Here is a 24,270-nt window from a genome sequence, read left to right on the forward strand (position 1 = left end):
GCGTGTGCTTTGAGGACGATGAACAAAATCTGACAAACCCAGCTTCCTCTCCTCAGCCCAGGTGTCAATTTTCTTGAGCGTTTAGGCTAGCAGTTAATAAATTAAAACGCCATCGAGTGCACTGGCTACTGCCGAGAGTGCATTTACAGAGCCCAAATGAGGCACTCTGGCAGCACACGGTCAATGCAGCCTTTATAAGATTGGGGGGAAAAAAAAAAACCCATGTATATTGTTGTCTGGCAGCAGATCATTGCCGGTTACAGATAACTCTCCTGCCTTGTCACTCCCCTTTCGTTCGGGCTTCTTAAAAGGGCGTGAGGTTTGTGTTACCGCTGGATGAAAAGGCTGTTGCTGAGAACAAGGAATGAGGAGGAAATGCTTTCTGAAGCCTTGAGGGTTCATAAGGGGAAACGAAGCGTCTGCTCAAGAGCCTGGCACCCTCTTCCCAGGTTCATCTCCAGCCCCAATTTGCTGTTGAAGCAGGAAATAGCAATTCAGTTGGTTTCTTAAAGCCTTCAAGTTAATTATAGCCGTGGGTAGGATCGTAAGGGAGCTCACACAGCCTTCGCTGGAAGGGCAGAAAGCTTCTCCCGGGGGAGGGCTCGCAGAGACGAAACAGGCTCCTAGAGGGAGAATTCATTTCAAATGGGATCAGGCTAATGGGATTTGATGGCGAAGAATCTGGGGTAGGGGCTGAAGGAAACTTCAGATTCCTAAAGGTCTTTTTTCCTTCAGTTCACCCCCTTTCTAAAGAGGGTGCAGAGCGGGAGGGTTAGGTTTTGCTTGATAAACCTGGTCAGGTGGTGATGGGGGAGCAGAGATGGGGTACGGTCCCATCTCCAGCCACAGTCCCACCTGCTCTAACGGGGATGCAGCATTCAAGGCCGTCATCTTCGCAGCTCCCAGAGGTGTATGCTCCTCCTGCACACAAACTCTCATGGGTGAAACCGCGGCTGGGACGAAACGCTTCAGTTTTAGCACAAGGAACAGCAGCGAGGGTGGGTCTGGCCCCCTCTCCCAGCATCTCTGGGCTGGTGCTTGGTGGGTAACCACAAAGGGAAAAAAAACCCCAAACGTATTTAGCTGTGGTCAGTGCAAGACCGGCCTGTTTAACAGAAGCTTTCCCTGGCTGAGATCTTGATGGCAGATAGAGCTGCCGGGGGGTTTGTGAGGGCTATAAAGCACGCTGGCTTTGAGCAGTGAGATCTAGGGTGTTATTGCCCTACATTCCTAATGTCCTTTCATTTTTTTTTTTAAGCCACCATTTTGTCTCTGGGTTTTCTCTTGTTCTCTCCCTCCCTCTTGCTTTGTGCTGAGTCCAGGGCAGCAGCCCGTGTGTTAATGAGCAGGAGGATTCGGCGTGCATCCCTTGCCGTAACTCCATGGTTAAGCTAAAGAGAGTTGTAAAGAATTGTTCTCTCTCCGCCGGTTACAGCTGGCGGCAGAGGGGCTTATTTAAATGGGAGCGCGCACTTCTGGGGTGATGCTGTGGGTGGAAGAGCTGCTGCAATTCCTGGAGGTACGAATTGGGGAAGGGTAGAACGAGAGAGGGTTATATGGCTTTGCTTTGTGGCATTGTGAAAACTTCTGCTGGAGATTTGGGCCCCGGGCTGGCGTGCGCGGCTCGGAAGGACATTGCTAAATGGGGAATGGTCCGAAAAGAGCCCTGAGAGCCGTTAAAGCACAGGAAAAACAGCCTCCTGCCGAGACCTTTGGTTGACAAAGTTTCTTGGTTTAATGAAGAGAGATTTGAGGGGAACCAAAGTGTGCTTAGAGGAGGCCTTTGCTTTATTAACAAAACCAGGAGGTAGGGTTTGAAGTCAGGCTGGAAACAAAGCGTAGTTCTGTGACAGCAAGGCGAAGTTACCGCTGGGGTTGCTTCCCGAAGGCTGTGGGAGACTCTCCACCGCTGGCCGGTTTGAAATCAAATGGGATGTTTTCCGTAGACACTTCAGCTCGAGCGTAGCTACTGCGCTCAGACGGGAAGCATCCGTGCCAAACAGCCGAGGTTTTATGCAGGAGGTCAGGCTAAACTATCCCAGGGATCCCCTTTGTGCTTAAAAATCTATGTAGTTTTCTGCCAGATGGATTCTTTCGGCGTAATGTGCTCGTGCCGGGCTCCCGCTAGTACCTGGACTCCTGACCTAACGTCACGCAGAAAAACGAGGCTCGCTGGGAGCGGGGAGATTTCTTTCTGCTTTATAGCCTGGGTGATGGCCAGAGAGATCATGACTCAACGTGTTAATATGGTGGAAAACGGGCCCCAGAGGGATTGCTTTGGACAGTGGTGGTAATTATTAGCACTCCCACATAGCTGTCTGTCCTAGGATGCGCATTAATGTGCGGAGCCGGCACAGGGCGGGAAGCAACTCTGCCCAGCTCTATTCCACATCAGCGGTGGAGCTGCTCCGATCAGCTGTTTCCCCCTCTCATCACTCCATATTTTTAAGATCTGCCGTCACAGGGAGATCAAACCCCGCTATTTTCCTTCCTTGCAGCAGCAATTCAGACGAGGACAAGCAAAACCCTGGGGTGGGAGGGACAGGACACGACCCAAAGGTAGGAGTTTCACAGAGATCACTGCACGCCTCTCGCTGCAATGATTATTTTTTTTCTTAAACAGCATCTAGCAGAGAAACAAAATCGACACGAAATTCTTTTCCCCTTTCTGAACTGTCACTTGCTTTGCAAACACGACACACACCTTAGCAGAAAAGCATCCAGACTTTCACAAACCAGAGGCTGCATTTGCTAGGGGTCCCCGGAGAGGACTAAGGTGGTTAAAATGAATTCTCTAGCCTCTCTTTAACCGGTGCTTGGTGTTACAACCCAAACAGATCAGACTCCGACCCCAACTAGGTTCTTGAAGAACTGCGAAGAAGTGGGACTCTTCAATGAACTGGCCAGCTCCTTTGAGCACGAGTTCAAGAAAGCCGCGGAGGATGATGAGAAAAAGGCAAGAGGCAAAGGCCACTGTTGCCGTAAAACTGAGCCGGGTGCATATTGTGGGGGCTGGAGGGGGGACGGTGCTGTTCTGATGAAAGGCATATGTTGTAGGGTAACTAAGTGTGGTCTCAGATTTAATATGCTGGCTTACATGGGACTTTATTTTTTTAACTCGGGTGACTTTGGCTGGCTATCCTGCAATCCGAGGCCTGGTGAGAGCGGATTTTAATGGTTTATTATTCCTTTGGCTTTTCAATTCAAAAAAAAAAAAAAAAAAAAAGCAGTACCCAAAATACCTCGCACCTTGGGAAGGAGATGCAGGAAAAGAGCAGGACTCTGTTAAGTGCTCAGGATCTGAGCAAAAATTCACTCAGAGCCTCCTTGGGGATCCAGATCCTTAATGGGCAGGGAAGGGACCGAGCTCAGCCGTGTGCCTTTAGCGTTTGAACGGTGCCGTGGCACATGCAAATAGGGAGAGGGGCTCCATGGAGGAGTGAGGCTTTTTCTAACAAAGAGCTCCCTCATATGCAAGCGGTATCGATTCAGGCTGCCCCTGCCAACCTCAGGAGCGCAAGGGTCTGAAGGACAACGGGATCTTGTCAGATAGCAGCTAATTAAGGACGTTTCTCCCCCCCTCCTTTTCCAGGCTCTGAGGAGCAGCAGATGCGTATTGGGCTCTTAGACTGGCACATACATTTACTAAATTGATATATGTATGTACATACGCTCACAGTCAGCGGCGCTGCTCGGAAATAAACTGCAGGAGCGCAGCCGCGTAAATCTTCACCGAGATGGGGAACGGAGGAATTCAGAATTAAAACTGAAAACTGTCTTTCACCCGCTCTCCTAATAACAGGGCTCTTTAAAGCATAAATTGATCTCTCTCATTGGTATGCTGCAGGCCCTTGTCGGGGCTGCGTGGCATTTTATGCTCTGAATTCCCTGCCTTTTGTTCTCTGCAGCCCAGACCCCGAGCGCTGGGAGAAGGTAGCTTTTCGTTTGTGGTTTCACATATAAATGGTTGAGCAGCCCACAGTCTAGCCAGTTGTTTTATATGTAAGACCACCCATCTCTTGGGCTGCGCTACCTAATAGCCGCAGCTAAGATCCTTAGGCTGTTCGATGTTTTCATTTTTTTGCTTTAGGATGACTGCAGTCTAAATATTTCTGCCGGCAGGCAGGCGAAACGGGGTGGCGTGAAGCTTGGGTTGGCTTCAGGCGTTAGGGAAAGCATTATCCCGCCTAGAAAATCTCGGCACAGGCGAGCTCCCTGGGCCCAGATGGCTTGTCACTCACCGAACCCGGCCAGAGCTGCCTGCTGCATTTCTGAGATGCTTTCAACATTTGGCCGCACTGAGCCCAGTTGCCGCTGTTGTGTTTTGTCCTCCAGTTCCAAGGGTGGTCTCGACACCAGCATGTTAATTAAAAACATCGGCACAGCAGGAGCTTCCCTGGAGGCGCTTTAAGTGGTTTGAAACTTTCCTGCATGTTAATCCCTTCTTCTTTGTGATTCCCAGTGCAACATCTCTGCTTAAGAGGGCAGGTAAATGGTTACTGCACGCACTGCAAGCAAAGCTCCTGCGTAAATCAGTGCAGAGCGGAGGCGCTGGAGCCGCACCCCACTCGAGAGCAGCGAGAGCATCCGTAGATGCCCGGATTTACCCTTTTGCCGCAATTTTCCCTCCCTTGAGAGGCTTTAAAATGCAGCAGAGGAGGAGGTTTAGGTTAGATGCTAGGACAAACTGTCAGCAGTTGGGCGAGTGAAGGAAAGTGCTGGGATTGATTGTGGAGGGAGGGAGAGCAGGTCGGACAAACAGCCATCAGGACTGATTTAGGGAGACTTTCTCCTGCCCCGGACGGAGGGAGGGAGGGAGGGACCGGGTGATTTGCAAGGTCTGTTGGAGCCCAATTGAATGCAGCATCCTGCAGTTGGAGTCTCGCTCCGTTGCGTGCTCCTCCGGTGCTCCTGTACGCCATCTTCTCCCAGGTCTTCTCTTCCTCCAGGCCTGGGGAGGGGAGAGGGGGCCGCACAGTTTAGTCCCCCTCCCTTCTTGTCACCCTGCCTTTTTTCCCATCCCCAGTAAGTCATTAACTGGTTAAAATGGGGCACGTGGCACTGCTGGAACCCAGGGTGGTGGCAAGTTGCCAGGTTCAGGCATATGGTTGGGTTTTATTTTAATGGGGCGCTCATAGATATTTAATAACTTGCATGGCTCTTTGTTTGCTTTTGATAATCGGGTAATAAAATAATTCAGGCTGATTTATACAATGCTTTACAGCTCTTCTGTGAATGAAAGTGCCTTCTGTAACTCGCAGGCATTTGGCTTTGTTACCTGTTCTCCTTAGCAGAGCCCTTTTATGAAAAAAAAAAAAAAAAAGGACTAACCCATGGAAAGAATTGTGTGTGTGTGTTACTGAGAAACCACAAAATGGTGCCATCTGGGGCAGAGACCGTCTTTCCTAGGCCTCTGTCTCTGTTTGGACGGGGCCGGCGCGGCACGGCACCGCTCTCTGCCTCGGGCTCCCAGATGCTACTTCAGTACAAATAAATAATAATAATTTGGCAAGAGCTCAGAGCTGTAGCTCTTCCTCTGGGAGCAGCCGAATGTTTCACAAACAATATGAGCTAATTGTCCTTTCAATCCGTGGCTGGTTTTCCTGTAGAGTGCCGGAGCCCTGGACATGTCTCTGCCCTCCACCCCAGACATCAAGATAAAGGAGGAAGAGCCGGTGGAGGTGGACTCTTCGCCGCCGGACAGCCCTGCATCTAACCCGCAGTCACCCCAGAACAAGGAGAAGGTAGGTCTCCCCGTCCATGCCCCGCGGAGATGTTGGTCTCTCTTCTCTGGATGAGAACAAGCTTTTTCTCCACTTGAGTGCCAAGGCCTGATTTGGGCTTGTGAGGTTCCCCTCATTTTAGAAAAAAAGAGAAAAACTTGATCGCTAAAATACACGTTTGCTGCCCTTAAGTCTCCACATGGATTTGGCTAACGCAGAAAGCCTCGCTGTTCGCTCTGGGAATGCTTTTCTGGCAGGGCAAAAGTGCCAAACAAGTAACGCAGCTTCTCCGAGACCGGCTCCCTGTGTCCTGGAGGGCCTGGCTGCTGAATCAGAGCAGACTAGTCCAGGTGACACGGTCTCCATCTGAATAACTTCCCACTCGAGCTGGGGCTGGAGCGGTGATTCGGAGAGGGGCGTTATTTCCCAGCGGCTGCTGCAGGCAGCGGGAGTCTGAATTTCTGTGCCCCGTTCCCTGCACTGACACCAAATCAGTGTGGCTTTGGGTAAGTCGCTCCCCTCTGTGCCTCAGTTTCGGTGGTGAAGGTGCCTTAATTTTCACTAAATGGCTTTTAAGCCGTCAGAAGGAAGAGACAGCCAGGTGATTATGAAGCTAGTAAGTAACAGCGTGTCTCCTTTTGTCTGTTGAGCCTCTTCAGGAGATCACCTCCAAGCCTGTAATCATTTCTACGCCTACTCCAACCATCGTGCGTCCAGGCTCGCTGCCACTACACTTGGGTTATGACCCGCTCCACCCTACGCTGCCTTCCCCAACCTCTGTCATTACCCAGGCTCCCCCTTCCAACAGACAGCTCGGGTAAGTGCGGAGGAGGAACACATGCGCTGAGGTTTTTCTCCAATACCGTCAGGCTTCCTGGGCAGTAATTAGGTACCTAAATAAGTTCCTTGATTGTCAGAACAACTGAGGTGCCGCGATTCCGGCTGCGGCTGCTTGGGCATAAGGGCCTCGTTGCAGCACTGTCTACAAAAGCAGAATGGGGTGTAAGTGCAGAAAGCAGGAACTAATTGTCGTAGTGTAACGAAACGAGGCAAAACTCACCGCGGGGAGAAATTAAACCCAATCCCCAAACACACTGACATGACACTCGCTGTCTACGATGGGAGCGTGGCCTGACTGGGGACTCCCAAGTTGCTTTTGCAGCCTGATGTGGTGGAGAGAGCTCAGCTAAACCGACGGTAGGAAATTGTCTGGATCTTTAATGGCTTTGGGATTTTCTTAGACAGCTGTTGCCTCTGAAGTGTAACCTCTTCTGCAACCTGCTGGCCTCTTTCATGGTCAGCTTCTGCCTCGGGAGCTGTTTGTTTCAGCAGATCTAATGACCTGCTCCTTTTTGCCCCTTTAACAATCTGGATCGGAGGCTCCAGAGCACTCGCTGCGGCGGTTATGAGCCTGCCACGCTGTTAGGTAGCTCTGGCCCTGCACATAAAAGGAAGGAGCCTGAAGGATGCAGGAAACGCATTACAATGAGCCCTCAGGAGACGTATATTTAGCCCCACTTCTATTCTTTGGTGTCAGGATGCTTCTTTTTTGCTGTGATCCTGGCCTCTTTCTAATTACCCTTGTTTGAGGCTGGCTCCTTACATTAACCAGGCCATTCTTTTCGGCTGTCAGTTCATATTTTTGTGTGTGTTTTTGCTTTGACCCTCTGGCACCATCAATCCAGACTTCCTGACGGAAAGTTTTAAATCCTGTCTTGAGGCATTAAGGGGTTAAGTGATTGTCCTGGGGTTTTGAAAGGGCATTATAGTCCTTCTGGAGCCCCACACACGCGGAGACTTGCGGGGCTGTTTGGAACCGAGTCCCTTCATGCTCCAAGGCATGAAAAATCAGAACTGGAGTAAGCCAGGCTTCAATACACTGTTATGTGCCCTCTGCAGCCCCCGGGGGTAGATCCCTCCTAGGGTGTAGAACGCGCTCTACGGAGAGGTTGGGCTGCAGCTTTAACGAGGGTCCCTGTGTTAGGGCCACTGCAGATGTGGTGGGGTTGTCAGCGTGACAGAGATGGAGGGGAGGCTGTGACCTCCCTGTAACTTGGCTTGTTAGGCTGGGATTTTCAAAGCAGCCTGGAGGATTTGGGATGCCCAATAGAAATGAATGAGAGTCGAGCATTCGCGTTCCCAAGGCAGTCTTAAAAATTCCAGCCTGAGTTATTGGCACGATGAACTCCCCCCTCTGACCCTCATCCCCTGCTTCTCCCCACCCTGCCATTACTCCATGCCAGTGCGGCTTCCTCCGAGGATCCCGGCAGCCCAGCGTTGTCCCTGGGCTTGGCAGAGGAGGCAGCAGCAAATTTTTTTCTCCCTCCCCCAAAGTCAGGCTCCCAGCAGCTCTGCTGTTCTCTTCCCGGTTCGTCTCTGCCTCCATTCGGCTCCCTGCTGTGCTGTCACGAGCTGAGGAGGAGCAGGAGATCAGCCCTTGCTGGCAGAGACGGTTTCCTTCCTCTCCCCATCAGCCAGAACGGATCAGCTCCAGCTTTTCCTCTGCTCTCCTAGAAAGGCTGAGTCTGGAGGGTCAGAGCTGGAGCATGGTGAGGTTCGTGACGCTCTAAAATGGAGGCAGGGGCGTGCGTGCCTGTTTGTCACCGCACGCAGAAACGCCGCCTCGCAGAAATGCTGCAAAGTGATCCACAATGGAAAAAGTTCTTGGTATTTTTAATTTGTCACAATTAGGCTCTGCCTTGATCGCCTCCTCCCCCAGCCTGCAGTGAATGGGGCCATTCCCGTCTCCCAGAGCCATTGTCTGGGCAGACATGAGCCAGCCCTGCATCGACTCCATATTTAGGAGGTTTTCTCTGGAGTCAGAGTCAGAAGCGCTTGTTAACGGAGAGCTAAATCCTTGCGGGAGCCCAGCAGACGTGGCTGACAGGCCAAGGAGTTACTGGTAGGCAGGAGCAGCTGCCCAGATCCCCCATCTGCCTGGAGCCAGGCTCAGCCTGGGCGGGCACTTTGAATCTCCCCGAGGAGGATTTGCAGCAACCCCCGGATGTCCTTTTGTGTCCGTTCAGGTGGGCGTCGTGCCTCGGGGCTTCGGCAGCCGTGGCATTTTGGCCAGCCGCTGTACACCCAGGAGTTAACCAGGGCACACCGTAACGCTGGCCATCAGCATCGCTGCCAGCCCCGGGCGAGGAGCGGCAGCTTGGGTCGCTTCGGCGTGACGTTGGCCCACGCTGGCTGCCGTGCACTGAGCGTGTGGGAGGCTGAGTTACCTTAGGCCGTGCTCAGCTGGGCTTTGCACCCACCCGTTTGGAACATCCCCTTCAGAAATGGGAAAATGAGCCCAAATCCACTAACCAGAATTAATTCGTGCTTCTGCCCTTGAGCTCAAGGGGCTGCTGGGACCGCATAAACTTGAAATAATTCATGAGAACTTGAATTGTTTTTTCTCCAGGTCTCCCACAGGTTCCCTTCCACTTGTCGTGCAGCTTGCAAACGGACAGACTATGCCCGTCCTCCCAGGCCCTCCCGTACAGATGCCTTCTGTTATATCGGTGAGAGAAACTTCCAACACAGCTCGGCGCGGCAGAGGAGGGGACAGTGTTTTTCCCCTGCCAAATATATGCAGACACTTCCATTTTGTAAAAAATTAAAATGTATCTCCCCCTCTGTGCAAGATATGACTGGAAGAGGAGGAGGAGGAGGGGGCCCAGCTTTGGCAAGGTAGTAATAACGTGTCGATCACACTAGAGGGCAATAAGTCTGGAAAAAAACAAAGCCTTGCCTGGACAGATGGCTCATGCCATTGATCCAGGGCTGGGAACTGTAGGATCCCTGATTAGCTGCTTCCATTTGGAACAGCGTGCCTCAATTGAAACCATTCGAGCTTGCAGAGAACATGTTGGTCTTTGCAGTCCAGGAAAAGCCACCCTAACCTCACCAGTGTGCTAAAGAGCTGTTGGAATATCAGCCTTGCGGGTTGTGCTTTTTGCATACGGATAATTTTCCGTGGTGCAGAACTCACGAGCAGATTTGCCTGGTGGGTGGCTTGTACATCTTCCGAGCGCTTCAGCTTCCGACCGAGCAGCCTGTGTGAATCCTGTCTGTCCTGCTGGGCGTGTCTTTTGGGTTTTGAGTGAGTAATGGCCAAAACCTTCTGCCTCAGGTAACAGGAACGTTGACGTCAAAGTAGGCAGGCCGCAGGCAGCTCGGCGTAGCTTGTGGGCACGGAAATATCTTCGCACCTTCCTGATCTTTTGAAATACAACTTGCGTTGGTAGTGCTTTGCAACAGCATACCTGAGTGGCTTATAAATGCAAGCACAAATTCTGGGTTTCCCCCTCTTCGGTGAGGGAGAAACCTCTCCGTGTTCAGGAGGACTTACCCTTGGTGTTGCGGCAGTTGTGCAAGAGAGCTGGGCATAGAACCAGAAGGGATCTCATACCCTCCCTCTCCATCTGCTCTGCTGAACTGGTGGGGAAAATCCCTCTGGGAGGGAGGGAGGCTTTAGGGCTGCCCTCCTCCCTGTCCTCAGCGCTAGGCTGGTATGGCTGGGTGATTCCGAAACAGTCACCGTGGCCACCAAAGGAGTGGCTGCTGGCCTTCAGTGACAGCAGACATTATTGATGGCAGTAGTTAAACGTTTGTCAAGATTTATAAATGTGCTTGGTCGGGGAATTATTACAGAGCTGCTTCGCGGAGCGCGCTTGCGAAAGCACCTCAGCTTCCAAAACCCATGCGTTGCTTCCTCCCCGATAGCTGGCTCGGCCAATGTCCATGGTGCCGAACATTCCCGGTATTCCTGGGCCACCCATCAACAGCAGCGGATCCATTTCACCATCAGGACTTCCAGTGCACTCCGAAACCAAAATGGTAAGGGGTCCAAATACATGCCGGGGAGGGTGTCACGTCCACGGTGTTGTCCCTAACTCTTCGCTAGCTCCTCCAGAAGAGGCTCCGTCTGGAGGCTTTTTCCCTGCAGCCTTCGCAAAGAGCTGCTGCTTCCCCAAAATCCTGCGCTGTGCCTCCCCGCGCCGAGAGCAGGTGTTACAAATGCCACCAGGAATATTAGACTAATCAGCGCTGCGGCTCTGGCAGGCAGAGCAGGCATGCTATTGTCAAGACAAACCTCAGCCCCATCCTAAACACGGCTGTTTTGTAAAGCTGGTGCTTCTAGTTCCAAGGTAACAGATGGGTTGGAGGTGGGCTTGAGAAAGGCAGAGCCAACAGAAGAGATGTTGTGCTGTAATCTAAGGATCCTGGTAATGGTTTTCATGTAGACCTCTCTAAAAGTGTACAAAAGAATTTTCCTCTCCTGGTTCTTCGTGGCTCAAAACTAGGTTGCAGGCAGAGGGGCAGGAAGCAAACCTAAGCTTGCGAACAAAAAACAGCGAAACCCCCTCTTTTTTTGGCTGAGACGGGGTGGAGGCGTTTGCAAACCCACCTCTTAGAGCGGTGCTGCTCGCCCTTGCGGGTGCGTTGTCGCTGCCCGCGCTGCGCCCTGTTTGGGTGTCTGCAGGGCTCATGGGCAGACCAGAGCTACAAGTGAGCTGAGAGATCTTAAACCTTGAGGCATGAAACAGCCATCCTGCCCCGCTGGCCTGTGTCTGGCTGCCCAGAGAAGGAACTTGCAAGGCATGGTGTTGATCACACGTAGATCCTTCTCCACCCCAGAAGGACCCCTCTGTGGGTGCTCTAGGATGGTTGGGCTCCGCAGGCTGTTCAGTCCGTGGTCTTTCTGCGGAGCCTGCCAGCTGGGGAGCGGATCGGTGCCAGTTGCAGTAGCAATTCTGGGACGCGGACACCTGTCCGCTTGAGCCTAAGTTGGAAGCCGCTGTCTGTCTTTGGGTAGGCCAGATGGTGATGGCTTTCGGTTGGATTTGAATCAGCCGCAGTCCCTGAAGAGCCCATTCCCCCGTGGCCTGGCTTCTTGGATGATAGAGGAGCTGGTTAAAGCCTTAACAGCGTGGAGAACAGGTCCGCTGACGTCCCTTTTTCTCCCTCAACAGCGGCTGAAGGCCAGCTTGACGGCATCTTCCTCACTGAATGGGAGCAATCTGGTGGTGGGCTCAGCCAGCACGATGGTGACCGCACGTCCAGAGCAGAGTCAGATACTTGTCCAGCACCCTGACGCCCCTTCCCCAGCTCAGCCACAGGTTTGCCGCTGCTTAGCCCGCGAGGCTGGGCTGGAGGTGCTGCGGGTTTCTGGGCTTCAGGGAAAGGGGAGGAAAATCTTGCAGCTTCCTGGTTTGCAGAATGGGTTAAGAACCTTGTTTTTTCAGTGCCGCTTCAGCACTAACGTTCTCAACCACCACCAGGCAGAAAACTTCAGCAACATGTTAATTTGCTTGACAAGGTCTGGAGTTCCGAAAGAATATTTTGCTCTCTTCTTCCTGCTCAATTACTGGGGTTAAATGCTCCCCTCTTAGGCAATCAACTCCACTGGCTCCTGCCAGCTAACCAAATGCCAGCCTTCCATCAGGATCACCACCTGCTCCGTCAGTTAGATAGGCTTCCAAAAGTTTAATATCCATATGCTGCCTGACAGCGAGTACCGAAGTGTAACTGCACTCCCCGATTGTGGCGGTGTAATTACAGAGCCCTCGCAGAAGCGCTGGCAAGGCTGTGTCTGCAGGACTGTTTGCCCTCGCTGACTTTTCCTTTGTTCTCCTGAAATAAAACCAGAAAATGTACAGCATTATGAAATCTTTTTGTACCCGTTGCCTCTGAGAGCCTGTTCAGCTGAAGACATTCAGGGAAAACTTAACCCAAATTAATTTTTAAAGCAAATGACCCACTCAAAAACTGTAATTTGTGCTCCGCGAGTGAGTCACTGAACCCAAACGGAGACGACGCTTTGACCGTGCGCGGTTGCGCGCCTCAGAGCGGGATCAAGCGCTCGTAGCCCTGCAGCTGGAAGTTACCCTCCGACAGCTGATACTGGTCGCTGGCTGTGTGGGAATCTCCTAAGTCATTGCAGTGTGAAGTGCCTTTTAAAGTCTCTTAAGTGAAATTAAAAGGAAGGCTGTTTTCTCTGCGCTGCCCGTGGTCATTTACCACATTAGCTTCTCGTCACGGAGGGGAGGAAACTTCTGCTGTCAGCTACATGCCATTAGCTGACAGTAGGAGTTTGGGATTTAACTAATTCCCCTGACATTCACACGTTCACCAGGTTCGGGATCTCTGAGAGTCCATGTGGATTCACACCTTAAGTTTGCAGGGCACTTCAGACTCCGCTGAGGAAGGGCTGCCAGAAACGCCCGTGAAAGGGGCTTTATCCCCCAGCTCCCCCGCGGCAGCCAGGGCCGCCCCTCGGTCCATCCCCGCGGCGTGCAGCTCTGGCTGCTCTGCAAAAGCAAATCCCTTTGTGCCTCAGCCACAAGGGCTGGCAGCTCCTCTGCCAAGCCTCGGTTACGCCGGTGTGCCTGCCTGCACCAGAGCTTCTTTTCAGTGTCTCTCTTTCACTTGCCCCATCTCCAGGTTTCCCCTGCCCAGCCCACCCCCAGCACCGGCGGGCGACGGAGACGCACGGTTGACGAAGACCCGGACGAGCGTCGGCAGCGGTTCCTGGAGCGGAACCGGGCCGCGGCGTCCCGCTGCCGTCAGAAACGCAAGCTCTGGGTGTCCTCCTTGGAAAAGAAAGCCGAGGAGCTCACGACCCAGAACATCCAGCTGAGCGTGAGTATGTAACCGTGGAGGCTGAGCACAGCCCTTTGCCAGCGTTAGGACCGTCGCTCCGGAGGGAACATCTTCCCCGTGCTGCAGAGACAACATGCATTTGGTTGCTGCTGTCTGGAGCAGGATTGCTGCCTCTGCCTAGACTTCACTCCCTGCTTTCCATCCTCACCCTCTGCCTTGAGCAGGCCATGGGGGAAGAGCACCTCAGTGCTCTTGTTTCTCTCCCTGTCCCCCTCGAAAGGGTTCTGCCTCTGCTCAAGGCAGTAGCTCAAGGAGCAATGCCAGCCTCAGGAGCAGAGCGCAGAGGCCCCAGGAAGCAGCTGTTTGCAGAGTGGAAACCTCCCCTGCGCGAGGCAGAGCTCTCTGCTGGCACGGGGTCAGCAGAAGCAGTCCCAGTTCCCTTCCCTGCATAGTGGACCTGGCGTAGGGGTGAGCACGGCGGCTCTGCAGCCGCGGCCCGCAGCCGTACTGATTTTTCTGAAGGACTGGGTTTCCCTGGCTCGCTGGCAGCACCCACAGCATGCCTAGCAGAAGCACAGCACATCTGAAAATACAGACTTCTCTTCCATTGCCGTTAACCCACTTGTTAATGCTTTTGGCATCGGCCGGAGGGTCTGCAGAGACAGAACTCGGGTCCATTCTGGGCTTTTTTTCTTTCGCTGCTGGGTGGTGACTCCTGTGGTGGGATTTTTTCAATAGCACCGGTCATGGTATTTTTATTCTCTTCCTGAGATAATTACAGAAACTGTTTCCTCAGGCAATTTTAAACACAATTGACTGCGTTTCAGCTGTTTTCTCCAAACATTTCAATAAAGGAATAATATACTGCACAAAGTTTTCAGGGCAGCAGACCTGGTTTACAGCAGCTGACAGAGGTACGGAGAGCTTGGAGGAGCTGACATTCCCCACAGCCTGGCGTGGGCTGAGCTGCTTGTACACTCAGCTTCTCACTCCGTTTGCTTCTCCTTGGGAGGCAACAGCACGCCGGAGTGTCTGACTCAAGCAGTTGGCATTAGCAGGAGGGCTCAGACAAATCTAGGTCCAGAATTAGGTGACTAACCATAGCGAGGGGCTTTCCAGCCAGCGGTGGGGGCTGCTGGAGGGAAATGCTGCAGTCCGTGTCTTGCACACGAAATTCCCCAACCCCAGAGACGTTGTTTGGTGTTCTTGGGCCAGAGGCATCTCAAACTAGACAACGAATTGTAAGTTTGCAGGGCACATAAGTTAACGTCCTGCCGTTGCTAGAGGCTGCTGTCGAGAGCGTGAGTGATGCATACGTGCGCGTTTGTTTTTTTCATCTCAGAATGAAGTTACGCTACTGAGGAACGAAGTTGCTCAGCTTAAACAGCTCCTGCTGGCTCACAAGGACTGCCCCGTCACTGCACTACAGAAGAAAACACAGGGCTATCTCGGTGAGTGATGACTTTTGCTGGTCCTTACTACCCTTTAAGTAGGTCTAAGCAGATGAAACCTGCGTAAGATATAAAAGAAAAGGAGTCTTTATCTTAGACTCTCCTCCCTCCCCCTCCAGCAACTGCACCCAGCAGGCCAGGCCAGGCCTTGGTCCCGTGTCTTCTGCTGATACGGCCTCCGCAGGGAGGAGGATCACTCCGGCTGGACCCACAAATTTGCACTGCAAATCGGCACTTTAACCTGCTTTCTAAGATCTTGCAAGCGGGCAGTGAGGCCAACCGCGGTGCGAAAGCGCCGCGGGAAGGAGGTGATGCATCTCCCTCCGCGTCTCTGTAGCGGGGAATATTTGAGCTCCATAGCTCTGCTCCTCCCTGGAGTGCGGGCCAGCGCCTCTCCACCCGCTCCCAGGCCGTGTGCCAAGCACTTGATATTCTCTTTGAAGTTAAAAACTATTGCTGCTCTGAAAGCGAAGCCAGAGTCAGAAAAGGCCAGACTCTATAAATGACATCATGGGGCTCTATATCTCATTCTCTGCAATTCACATCAAATTGGCTCGGGTTTGGGACCATGAAGGCCTCTTTTTTTAATCTTCTTTAGTTTCTTTCCTTTTTTTTTTTTTTTAATGCTGCCTATTTCATTATAATCAACCCGGGAGCTAAACATTATGTCTGGATTCTTATGTCATCTCTGCAATAACAATTCCACGCTGTGGTATTTGTGCAAAGACTTTGGGAGGATGCTGGAGTCCCCTAGCGTTGCCTAGATTAACGGGACGAGAGGCAGGGATGGATGGAGATTGGAAAAGGAGAGGGGAGAAAACAAAAGCCAGGAAAGCAGGCACCGTCCTTCCCGATTGCCTCCCGCTTCCCACCTCCCAGGCCTCTGAAACGCTCTTCGCCTGCGCGCTGAGGCACAGATACGTGCCGTACAGGGCCTGGCACGGGCAGTTTATTTTCACTCATTACAATGACTTGGAGCTTGAATAATGTGGTCGTGAAAATCCTCGCTGTCCCCCAGCCCTTGCAGACAGGTGTTCGCTCTGTGTATAACGCAGAGAGGCGACATGATTTTTCCTGTTAACTTCCAAAGTTTACAGTTCCTATTATTATTCCTCACAGTCTGTCTACTCCAATAATAGGAATTCATCACACATCTGAATAATAAAAATGAAATTCACACCTCCCTCCCCGTGCCCCCCCCCCAGCCTGCCTTTTTATTATTGAGATTTGTGACTAAGCAGGTCCTTAAACAAAAATGCCAGATTCCCTCGACGGAATTACAGCTGCCTCATGTACAGTCGGGTTGTTTTATTTGTAATACCTTGTAAATCTCCTTTTTGGGATGCCAAGCTATTACATTGCTCCCCTCGACCTTCTCTCTCGCCGCCAAGTCAGTGTTCAAATCTGCTGCGCTAGCCGCGTCTTTCAATACGCTGGCGAAGGCCAAGCCAAGCTTTCACAAGGGAAGGTAAAACCCGCGTGGGGAAAGGGGTACGATATTCAGAAAACTGAGCCCTAAAGTATATTTGCCGGTCCCTGGTAAGGTTGTAAACCTCTTCTCTGATTTTTTCTTCCCCCCCCCCCCTCCCTGGTGTCATGGGGTTTACCCTCTTGATGTGGAAGAAGTATCCCAGCTCATGCCATTATTTTGCTCTTTTAAAGGAAGGTGACCGCATCTCACCCGTAATTCATCTAGCCAAGTGCACAGGAGGGAATTTCCTCCTGACATCTGTAGATAATGAGTGTATACCCCCAAAGAGAGAGGTCTGATTGCTCTCGCCTTGGCATTTGATAGGTCACAAATTATCCTCTGCGCTAGAAGCTCTGCCTGGGCGCAGTGGGCTGTTTGTGGGAGAGAATCCAAAGTTTTGGAAACCAGTCTGCGTCGCTCGGAAAAGAGCACGGAAGAAGGTCTCTGCCTTTGTTTGCCTCCCATCCCTTCAATCATATTGCTTCAAGTTACCGAAAGAAATCGAGCAAGCAAACAGTTTGTAATGGGCTCTAATTGATTTTAATGTTCTAGAGAACAATAAAGAGCAAACCAGGTAATTTATATAAAAAATGGCCCAAAACCCTGCCTTTGCAGAAGGTTTTCTATTCCACGCTTTCCTGTGTGCTCACCCAACAGATGGTAAGGACTCTGAAGGAACTGCTCAGTCTCTGGGCTAAATGGCCTTGAACCAAGTACCACGCCAGGAAACAACATGTAGGAAAGTTCATTTGTTATAATGAGGAAACAGATTTATTACACTAAAGGTTACGCTGGGTCTGCCGTCCCCGGTGCGAAGCCTGCGCTTTATGCCTTCCTGGCGCGAATTCAGTGAGATTCGGTGGTGTTTCTCCGAGGGACGGGGCCAGCCGGGCCCGGTGGGTCGTTACGTCCCGACTCTAATCAGTTTTATTTCCAGTCCTCACTTGCTTTTGCCAAACAGCTGCTTGAGGCTGGGGGTCAGCTTGGTGGGGGGAGCTGGGGTTCCTGTAGGGATCAGCCTCTCCGCTCCAGGCTGCTTTGGCTGGAAAGGTGAGCGTTAAGTAAATACCTGGCTAATTTCCGCACACCCTCCGAGGCAGAAGCAGCCTCCCATCCCACCGCCTCGCTGCTAACGCCGGCAGCAACACGCACAGCCTCCCTCTAACCTTGTTTTCTTCATTTTTTCCCCCCACCCCCTTCTCTGATCGAGCAGAAAGCCCAAAGGAGAGCTCTGAGCCCACCGGCTCCCCTGCTCCCGTCATCCAGCACAGCTCCGTGACGGCCTCCCCCAACGGGCTCAGCGTCCGCTCGGCGGCAGAAGCGGTTGCCACGTCGGTGCTCACTCAGATGGCGAGCCAAAGGACAGAACTGAGCATGCCGATACCGTCACACGTCATCATGGCTCCACAGTCGCAGTCTGCTGGCAGATGATGTCGCAGCCTGTGCGTGTGACACGGAGCTCACCGCGAACTCGCAGCCGGAGAGACTGACCCTAACCAAGTCCCTGATGAGTGGGGGCCGATAAGGATTTTATTTTTTTCTTTATTTCCCCTCCCCCCCGTTTTTTTCAAGTGAGTTAAGGGCAGCTATGGCGCTTCTTACACCGCATAGCCTGTACAGATCCTGGCCCCCAACCTCTGCCCTGCCGTCGCCCGTCCCCGCAGGACGGCCGCGGATCGAGCGCTTTTCTCGATCCTTCGGTTGACGATCCGTCAACTCGCAGAGTCATCCGAACAGACAGAGCCTCACTTTGAGAAGCACCTTGAAAGGTTCGCTTTCAGGTATCGGTTACATTAACACTAAACCTCCATGCTCGGCGGATCCCCTTGGCGCTTTCACTCTTCCAGGGCCCCCCCACCCCCTCCTCCTCCACTCTCGGCAAAGGAGAACGTAGCTCTTGGGAGGCTGTGACATTTAGTCGTGCTGTCAATGTATTTTATTTTTAACAGCATGCTGCTTCCAGGCATCTGCTCCCCCCCCCGCTCTAGCTACCTGAAACATTGCACCTTCGCACAAGAAGCCTCCTTGAGCTCTGAGGTTAAAGGGATCGAGGTTAGTCTCGTCACGCGCTAACTCCCGAGACGCCAGCGACAGATTTTGGACACGCTGGGAGTGTAATCGCTGTAAATTGGTTCGTGCCCAACGACTGGGAGAGGGAGACGCAGGGCCCGGGGGGGGGGACACGCGCGTGTTCCTGGTCGCTTGTGCCACGCCGAGAGCTGCAGACGTTCACGCGCTGCTCTCGTGACGGGACGCTGTGGGTGCTGGAGAAAAGGCACCGGCCGGTCTAGCAGCGGAGGGGCCGCTCTCAGTCTTCCTTAGGGTAAATTGGTGCTGATGTGCGTCGGCTGGGACCGGTGCGAAGGCGCTCTGGGAGGTACACGAAAGGATGAGCCCAGCCCAGCAATAATGTGAGCCCCAGAATTCATCATCTGCTCCCAAATCCACTGTACACCTTAGCAAACAAATCCCTCCATTTCCAAGGATCATCTCCTTTACACATAACCTCGATGACCTTAATAACGGTGGCCTTAAATCACGAATTAATTGCCTGTTCCAAGGGGAGGGAGCACAAAGCGGGGTTTCTCTTTGCCCAGTCTTTTACCTCTTCTTCATGATTATCTTCCACTCTCGGTGATGGAGCATCCGTTGCTTCCAGCCAGAGCAAACAAAGGATTCACAGAGCTTCCAGTTTCTTAGGGCAGGTTAAAAGCCCAGCCTAAATGTTGAAGGACGCTTGGAATCGGGTCCGCTTTCTTGCTGGGCAGGCGTAGCACGCCTGTGTGTCTGTGCGTGCTTCCCGAGGCCGCCGCTGGCCCCAGGGCAGGCGGCTGGAGTTGCTAGTTTGGAAACGGGAAGGGGTGCGTGCTGTGTGCCTGCGGGCTCTTGCAAGGAACCTTGTCGAAGCCCGTGGCGCTGCGTCAGCCCTTGGTCTTCCTCTCCGTCTCGGGAGTTCCCTCCTCACCTGAGCTCTCGCCCACCTCAGGTTGCACTCGCCACTTTTGAGCCAAGTTTGTTTGTCAAAGTGATTTTGTTTGGCTTATCCAGACTTGGAAGGTTTCCAGGGACAGCAAAACCCAAAGCAAAGTCTGAGCAAGGAACCGTGTCCCGTTACGGACAGGGAAGTTCAGCGGTTTGGTTTTCCTATCGACGGGATCTGTCTTCTCCCCCCTTCCCCTCCCTTTCAGGTTTTCCTCGACTTCTTGGCAGTGTCGGCCGCGGCGTTTGCTGGGTTGGGTTTGTCTCGGCGCGGTGCAGCTCTCGTGCTCTCCCGGTTTCTCTTGCTCATCTCGAGCATCATCTTGTGCGTAACCAGGGTCAGTTCTGGCCCCGGCAGTTTGTGCTTCTGGTTCGGATCCTGCGTAGCCCCCCCAGACCCACCTTTTGTTGCTGTAAAGCCCTTTCTGCAGGGTCTGTGTGTGGAAAGATGTGTTGGTTTTTACTCTCCAGACACGGTATGTGTTTCAGTCGCGAGAGCGAGCTGGGAGGAGAGGACATGGTGGGGGTTTGGCACATCTTAAAGCCGTCTGACCTGGACAAAAAGGGGTTCATCCAGGTGAGGCACAGCAGGGGATCAGGACCTTTTTTGGGGGGCCAGGATCTCAGGCAGAGGGTTTGCAGGAGGTACAAGAACCAGCCCAGCTCTGCTTCCTATCTTGGAGCCACTGCTGGATGCAGGTTGTGGAGAGGGAACGGCAGAAAACCCCGCGCTCCTTCACATGGCCCAAAAAGGTGTAAAAATGACCCGTCTTGCAGCAAAGGGATTTGTTCTGGTCTTCAGATCTGCTGGGTTTGCTTCAGGGGGCTTTGAAACAAGTCTCTCTCTTTCTTTCTTCGTCGGGGAAGAGCAAGAACGACAAAGATGTGTTGTAAACATTTGCTTTGTTGGGTCCCTGTCCCTTGGCGCGTGGTGCTCGGAGCCAGGACAGCGTACGAGGAGCGAGCGGTTGCGTGTCCAGCAGCGCCGACGGCGGCTCACCAGCTCCTCCTAGGCTCACCGAGCGTTCGGCTCCTGCAGAAACACCCTGTCTGTCGAGGAAAAGTGTTTGTGGAAAGGAGAGGGAAGGAGGAATTGAGCTCTGGGCTGATCCCGCTGCTCGTTCCTCGTTTACTTGGTGGCGTCAGGGTCTGGTGGGTGAGGCAGAGGCGAGGAGCAGCCGGTGGCGTTGCTGGTGGGGTTGGAAGGAGGGACCGAAGGGCGACAGTGGCGAGGCTACAAATCCAGGGCAGTGAGGCACGCGGCGGTGCTCGCATCGAACGCAGCAGCTTCCCCGAGCTCTTATTTTTAACTTCAGTGACTAAAAGTGACCCAATTTTGCATGGTGGGAGAGCCGAGATGGCCCAGCCTGCCCGCGACTCACCTGCGTCCCACGACAGGGCTTTCCCTGCCCTGACCGCTCCCACCCTTGAAACCTCGTAGCACCATCAGGTAGCTCAGACCTCGCCGGTGACGAGTCGGGGGGGTTCTCCCCATCCCGCCGTGCCTCGGTGCTCGGGACGCCGTCGGCGCTTGCACTCCAGCATCTCCCCATGTCAGCGCCCCTCCTCCTGCGCGCGCTTAGTGTCTTGAAAAATGTGCAAACCCATGAAAACGCGGTCGGAAAGCTCCAAACGTGGGCAGCGATAATCAGGGAACAAGTGTTTGACCATACCTTAGCGTTGTTTTGTTTTTAATCAACAGGGTTGCAGCTTTCCCGGGTCCCCTTCGGGTGCGTTTTACCCCCCCAGCAGTGTTCAACACCTGCACCGCTGCTGCAAAAGCAGGTCCCGGAGCAGGGCTCAGGTCCCAGTTTCTCTTGCCCACAGCATCCCTGCTTGCGGGGAGGGAAGCAGGAATCCTCCCAGCCCGGGCAGGCTGAGTCCACGATGGGGAAGGTAGCCAAAACTCCCAGCATGACCCTCAGCGGCCACGTCTTCCTGGGGCAATGGGGGGAATTCTCCGACGCCATCCCGGTGCGATGGATGGACGTCCCAAGCCATAAATGCCGCTTTGGGGCAGATGGGTGAGGCTCGTCCTCCCCGGCAGAGACGATGCCGAGTCGGTCTTAAACCTCAGAAGGAGCTGAGCGTCTCGGCGCCGGGGTGGCTGCCGCTTTCCCAGCGGGAGGGACAGGTTTGGTTTGTAAGAGGTGACTCTCCCCAGGCTCTCCGGAGAGGAGGGTGCCTGGAGAGCACGTTTTTCACCAGCGCTATTTCTAGCAGCTCCGTGCCGATGGAGCGGCCGGGCGTGGACACGTCGGGCTCCCGGGTAATAAAAAGCCGGGGTCGGTGTGGTCTCCTCTCCCAGAGCCAAGCTGCCCGTGCTGCTCCCGGGGAGCCAATGGGCGCCGAGGCCTGGAAATCCCTTCTGAGCGCTTCTAACAGCTCTGAAGAGCCGAGTGGCCACTGGGTGTCTGCCCCACGTCATCTCCTCCTCCCTCAGAGCCTCTCCTGGAGGCAGTTGCTTCTCCAGGCCGGTGCAGCAGTGGCTGTAGAGGACGCGCTTTGGTTTTGGTCGTTGTTTTTTGGTTGGGAAGATGGACTTTGGGGCAGGTCGGTGATGCAGGGCTCCCCCCAGGAGCCGGGAGGGTGAAAGCAGTGGCTTTTTTCTTCTCCTTCCCATGCTGGTTCAACTCTTGCTTGAAGACTTTGTGGGCATCTTCGGGTGAGGCCAAAAACACCCACCCCGATTTCTGCTCTAGGATGATTTCTCCTGTTTTTCAGAGGCTGCCGGGGGATGGCAGCCGGCTCCGCTCGCCGGGCGCCTGCACCTCCCTCTGCCAGCCCTCCTGCCGCGGTGCCTTAACCGACACCCCGCTCGGTGCCGGTGTCAGCCCTGTGGCTCCTCCCGCGCCGTCCCCCAGACCCCGTCTCTGCGGTAGCCGTGTCGCCGGCGACCTCCTTCCCGCCGCCGTGGCCTAACTGATGGTGGGAGAGGGGGGAAGAGCGATAGTGGGGCTCCTCGCAGGAACGTGGAAAAGCCTGGCAGGGTTTAAGGGTCGCGATCGAGTCGGGGAGAGCCCGAACGGCGGCGGCGGCTGTTGGGAGTCTGGGGATTTTATCGCTTCGCCTTCGCTTTAACATCAAATGGAAACAAATGGCTGAAAACCACATCCCGGCGCAGCCGAACCCGGGAGGGCTCGTGATGGAGGGGAGCTCACCCTCCGGCGGAGATAAGGGATTGTCGGGGTTCAGTGCTGCCTTTTTCCCCCCCAAACTGGCTCCTCGGTTCTGGATTTCGATGCTCAGCCAGGAAATGTGTCGTTTTTTGGTCTGGCGGACCCGTTTCTGTTTGGTTTCCTCCCGCCCCCCCGGTTTCGTGCGCACGCGGGCTCCGGCAGCGGTGATGCTCTTTCGGCCCTGAAACAAGCCCAGGAGGTGACAGAGGGACCCCGACGGTCCCCGGGGCTGCAGGACCCCGTTTCCCCCACCCCCACCCCACCCCAGCTGCTTTTTACGACGAGCTTTGACGATCAATAACGGAAGAAGCCAAGAAAAAGGAAATCCCCCGAAAAGCGTAACCACGAGGGTGTAGTATCTATAAAAAAATTACATATCTATGAGTATATACAGACCTATATAGACATATATCAACTTCCTGAACGGATGCGCAGCTCCTTACGCAACGAAATGGTGTTTTGGTTTTTTTTTGGTTTTTTTTTGTTTTCTTTTGGTTTTTTTTCTAGCTGTACCCCTTGCCGCGGCCCCCCCGGGGCCCCGAGGGACGACCCCCCCCCCCCCCCCCCCCCCCCCCGCCCTCCGCACGGGCTTCTGTGAGCGGGTCCTCACAGCCCCCTCCCACACACACACCCCCCACCCGCGGGGGCCCGGGGACACGGTGGGGGGACGCGGGGACACACACACACGTCCCAGCCACCCCCCGCCCCCGCCCTCGGCCGCGTCGTACCAAACATGTAATGTGCCTTTTATTTATGCTGCAAATATAACATTAAAATATTACCCAGGAGCTGGTGGCTGCCGCCCTCTGCTTCGGGGGGGGGGGTCCCGGAGCCACGAGGTTGGGGACAACCCCGGTGTCACCTGTCCAAGGGACACCCTTGGCTGTCACCTGCCTGGGGGGACACACACACGATGGGGTTGTCACTGGGTGGGGGGGGTGGGGGCGTGACAACCCTCAACCAGCAGCTGGGTGACACCCGGCGGGCTGGAACCCACCTGGGTGACACAGTGGGTGAGCCGGCTTTTGGGGGGGGGGGGGGACACGCCGCCGTGGCCCGGGGCACCCTCGGGCCGAGTGGCTGGGGTGATTTCAGCTGGTTTTGGGTCGGAGGGAGTGGGTGAGACCGTCGGGGGGCGGTACCGGGGAGCGGCGGAGCCGCGTCCGCCCCGTCGGGGCTGCAGGAGCGCGGCGTGGCCGCGGGGTGGCGGCAGCGGCCACGGCCGGGGGGGCGGGACGGGACGGGGGGGGCCCGGGGCGGGACGGGGGCCCGGGGACGGCGGGGGCGGGGCAGGGGTCCGTGTCTCCGGGTCCTGCTCCGGGGGTGGGGGCTTGGGGGGGGGGGGGGGGTGTCCGATGCAGGGCAGGGGTTCTGGTTTCGGGGAGTCCCGGTCCAGGACCGAGGTGCCCCCGGGAGGGGGGGGGGGGGGGGCAGGGGGTGTGGTTGTCTCGCTCCGGCGGTGCGGGCAGCCCCGGTTGAGGGTCCCGGGCGGGAAGGGGGGGGGAGGGGGTGCGGGGCCGCCCCTGTCCGTCCGTCCGTCCCCGGGAGCGGTTGTCGCGGTTGGTAAATGGGTTTCATTAGCGGCGCCCGGCGGCGGCGGGGCCAGGATTGATCCCCGCAATCTCTCGCTCCCCCGGGACCCCCCCGGCGCCCCGGCCCGGCCCGGCCCGGCTATAAGAGGCGGCGGCGGGTGGCGGGCAGCGGGGGCGATGGCGGGGCGGCTGCCGCTGCTGCTGCTGCTGCTGGCGGGGACCCTGCGCGCCGCCCGCTGCTGCCCCGGGGCCCCCGACCCCGGCCCCGACCCCGGCCCGGCCCCGGTGAGCCCCGGCCCGCGCCGCGCCGTCGGGTGGGGGAGCGGGATGCGCCCGGGGCGG

At 54.8% G+C, this 24,270-nt stretch overlaps 1 protein-coding gene across 4 annotated transcripts in view; it reads left to right on the plus strand.

The window, feature by feature from the left end:
* Positions 1–23,184, plus strand: part of LOC104050286 (cyclic AMP-dependent transcription factor ATF-7) — a 70,186-nt gene extending 47,002 nt beyond the window's left edge. For 2 of the 4 annotated variants that reach the window (XM_064474403.1, XM_064474406.1), the window contains 9 exons: positions 2,838–2,956; positions 5,610–5,744; positions 6,383–6,540; positions 9,133–9,232; positions 10,437–10,550; positions 11,687–11,833; positions 13,158–13,355; positions 14,659–14,767; positions 17,452–23,184. In XM_064474403.1, coding sequence (XP_064330473.1) covers positions 2,838–2,956; positions 5,610–5,744; positions 6,383–6,540; positions 9,133–9,232; positions 10,437–10,550; positions 11,687–11,833; positions 13,158–13,355; positions 14,659–14,767; positions 17,452–17,669 — 1,298 coding nt within the window. In that variant the 3' untranslated portion in view covers positions 17,670–23,184. Of the gene's footprint in view, positions 1–2,837; positions 2,957–5,609; positions 5,745–6,373; positions 6,541–9,132; positions 9,233–10,436; positions 10,551–11,686; positions 11,834–13,157; positions 13,356–14,658; positions 14,768–17,451 lie in introns of all 4 variants that reach the window. The other 2 variants (XM_064474404.1, XM_064474405.1) reach the window with 1 other exon arrangement.
* Positions 23,185–24,270: the final 1,086 nt, after the last annotated feature.

This window comes from Phalacrocorax carbo, chromosome 27, assembly GCF_963921805.1.
Source record: "Phalacrocorax carbo chromosome 27, bPhaCar2.1, whole genome shotgun sequence".
Lineage (NCBI taxonomy): Eukaryota > Metazoa > Chordata > Aves > Suliformes > Phalacrocoracidae > Phalacrocorax > Phalacrocorax carbo.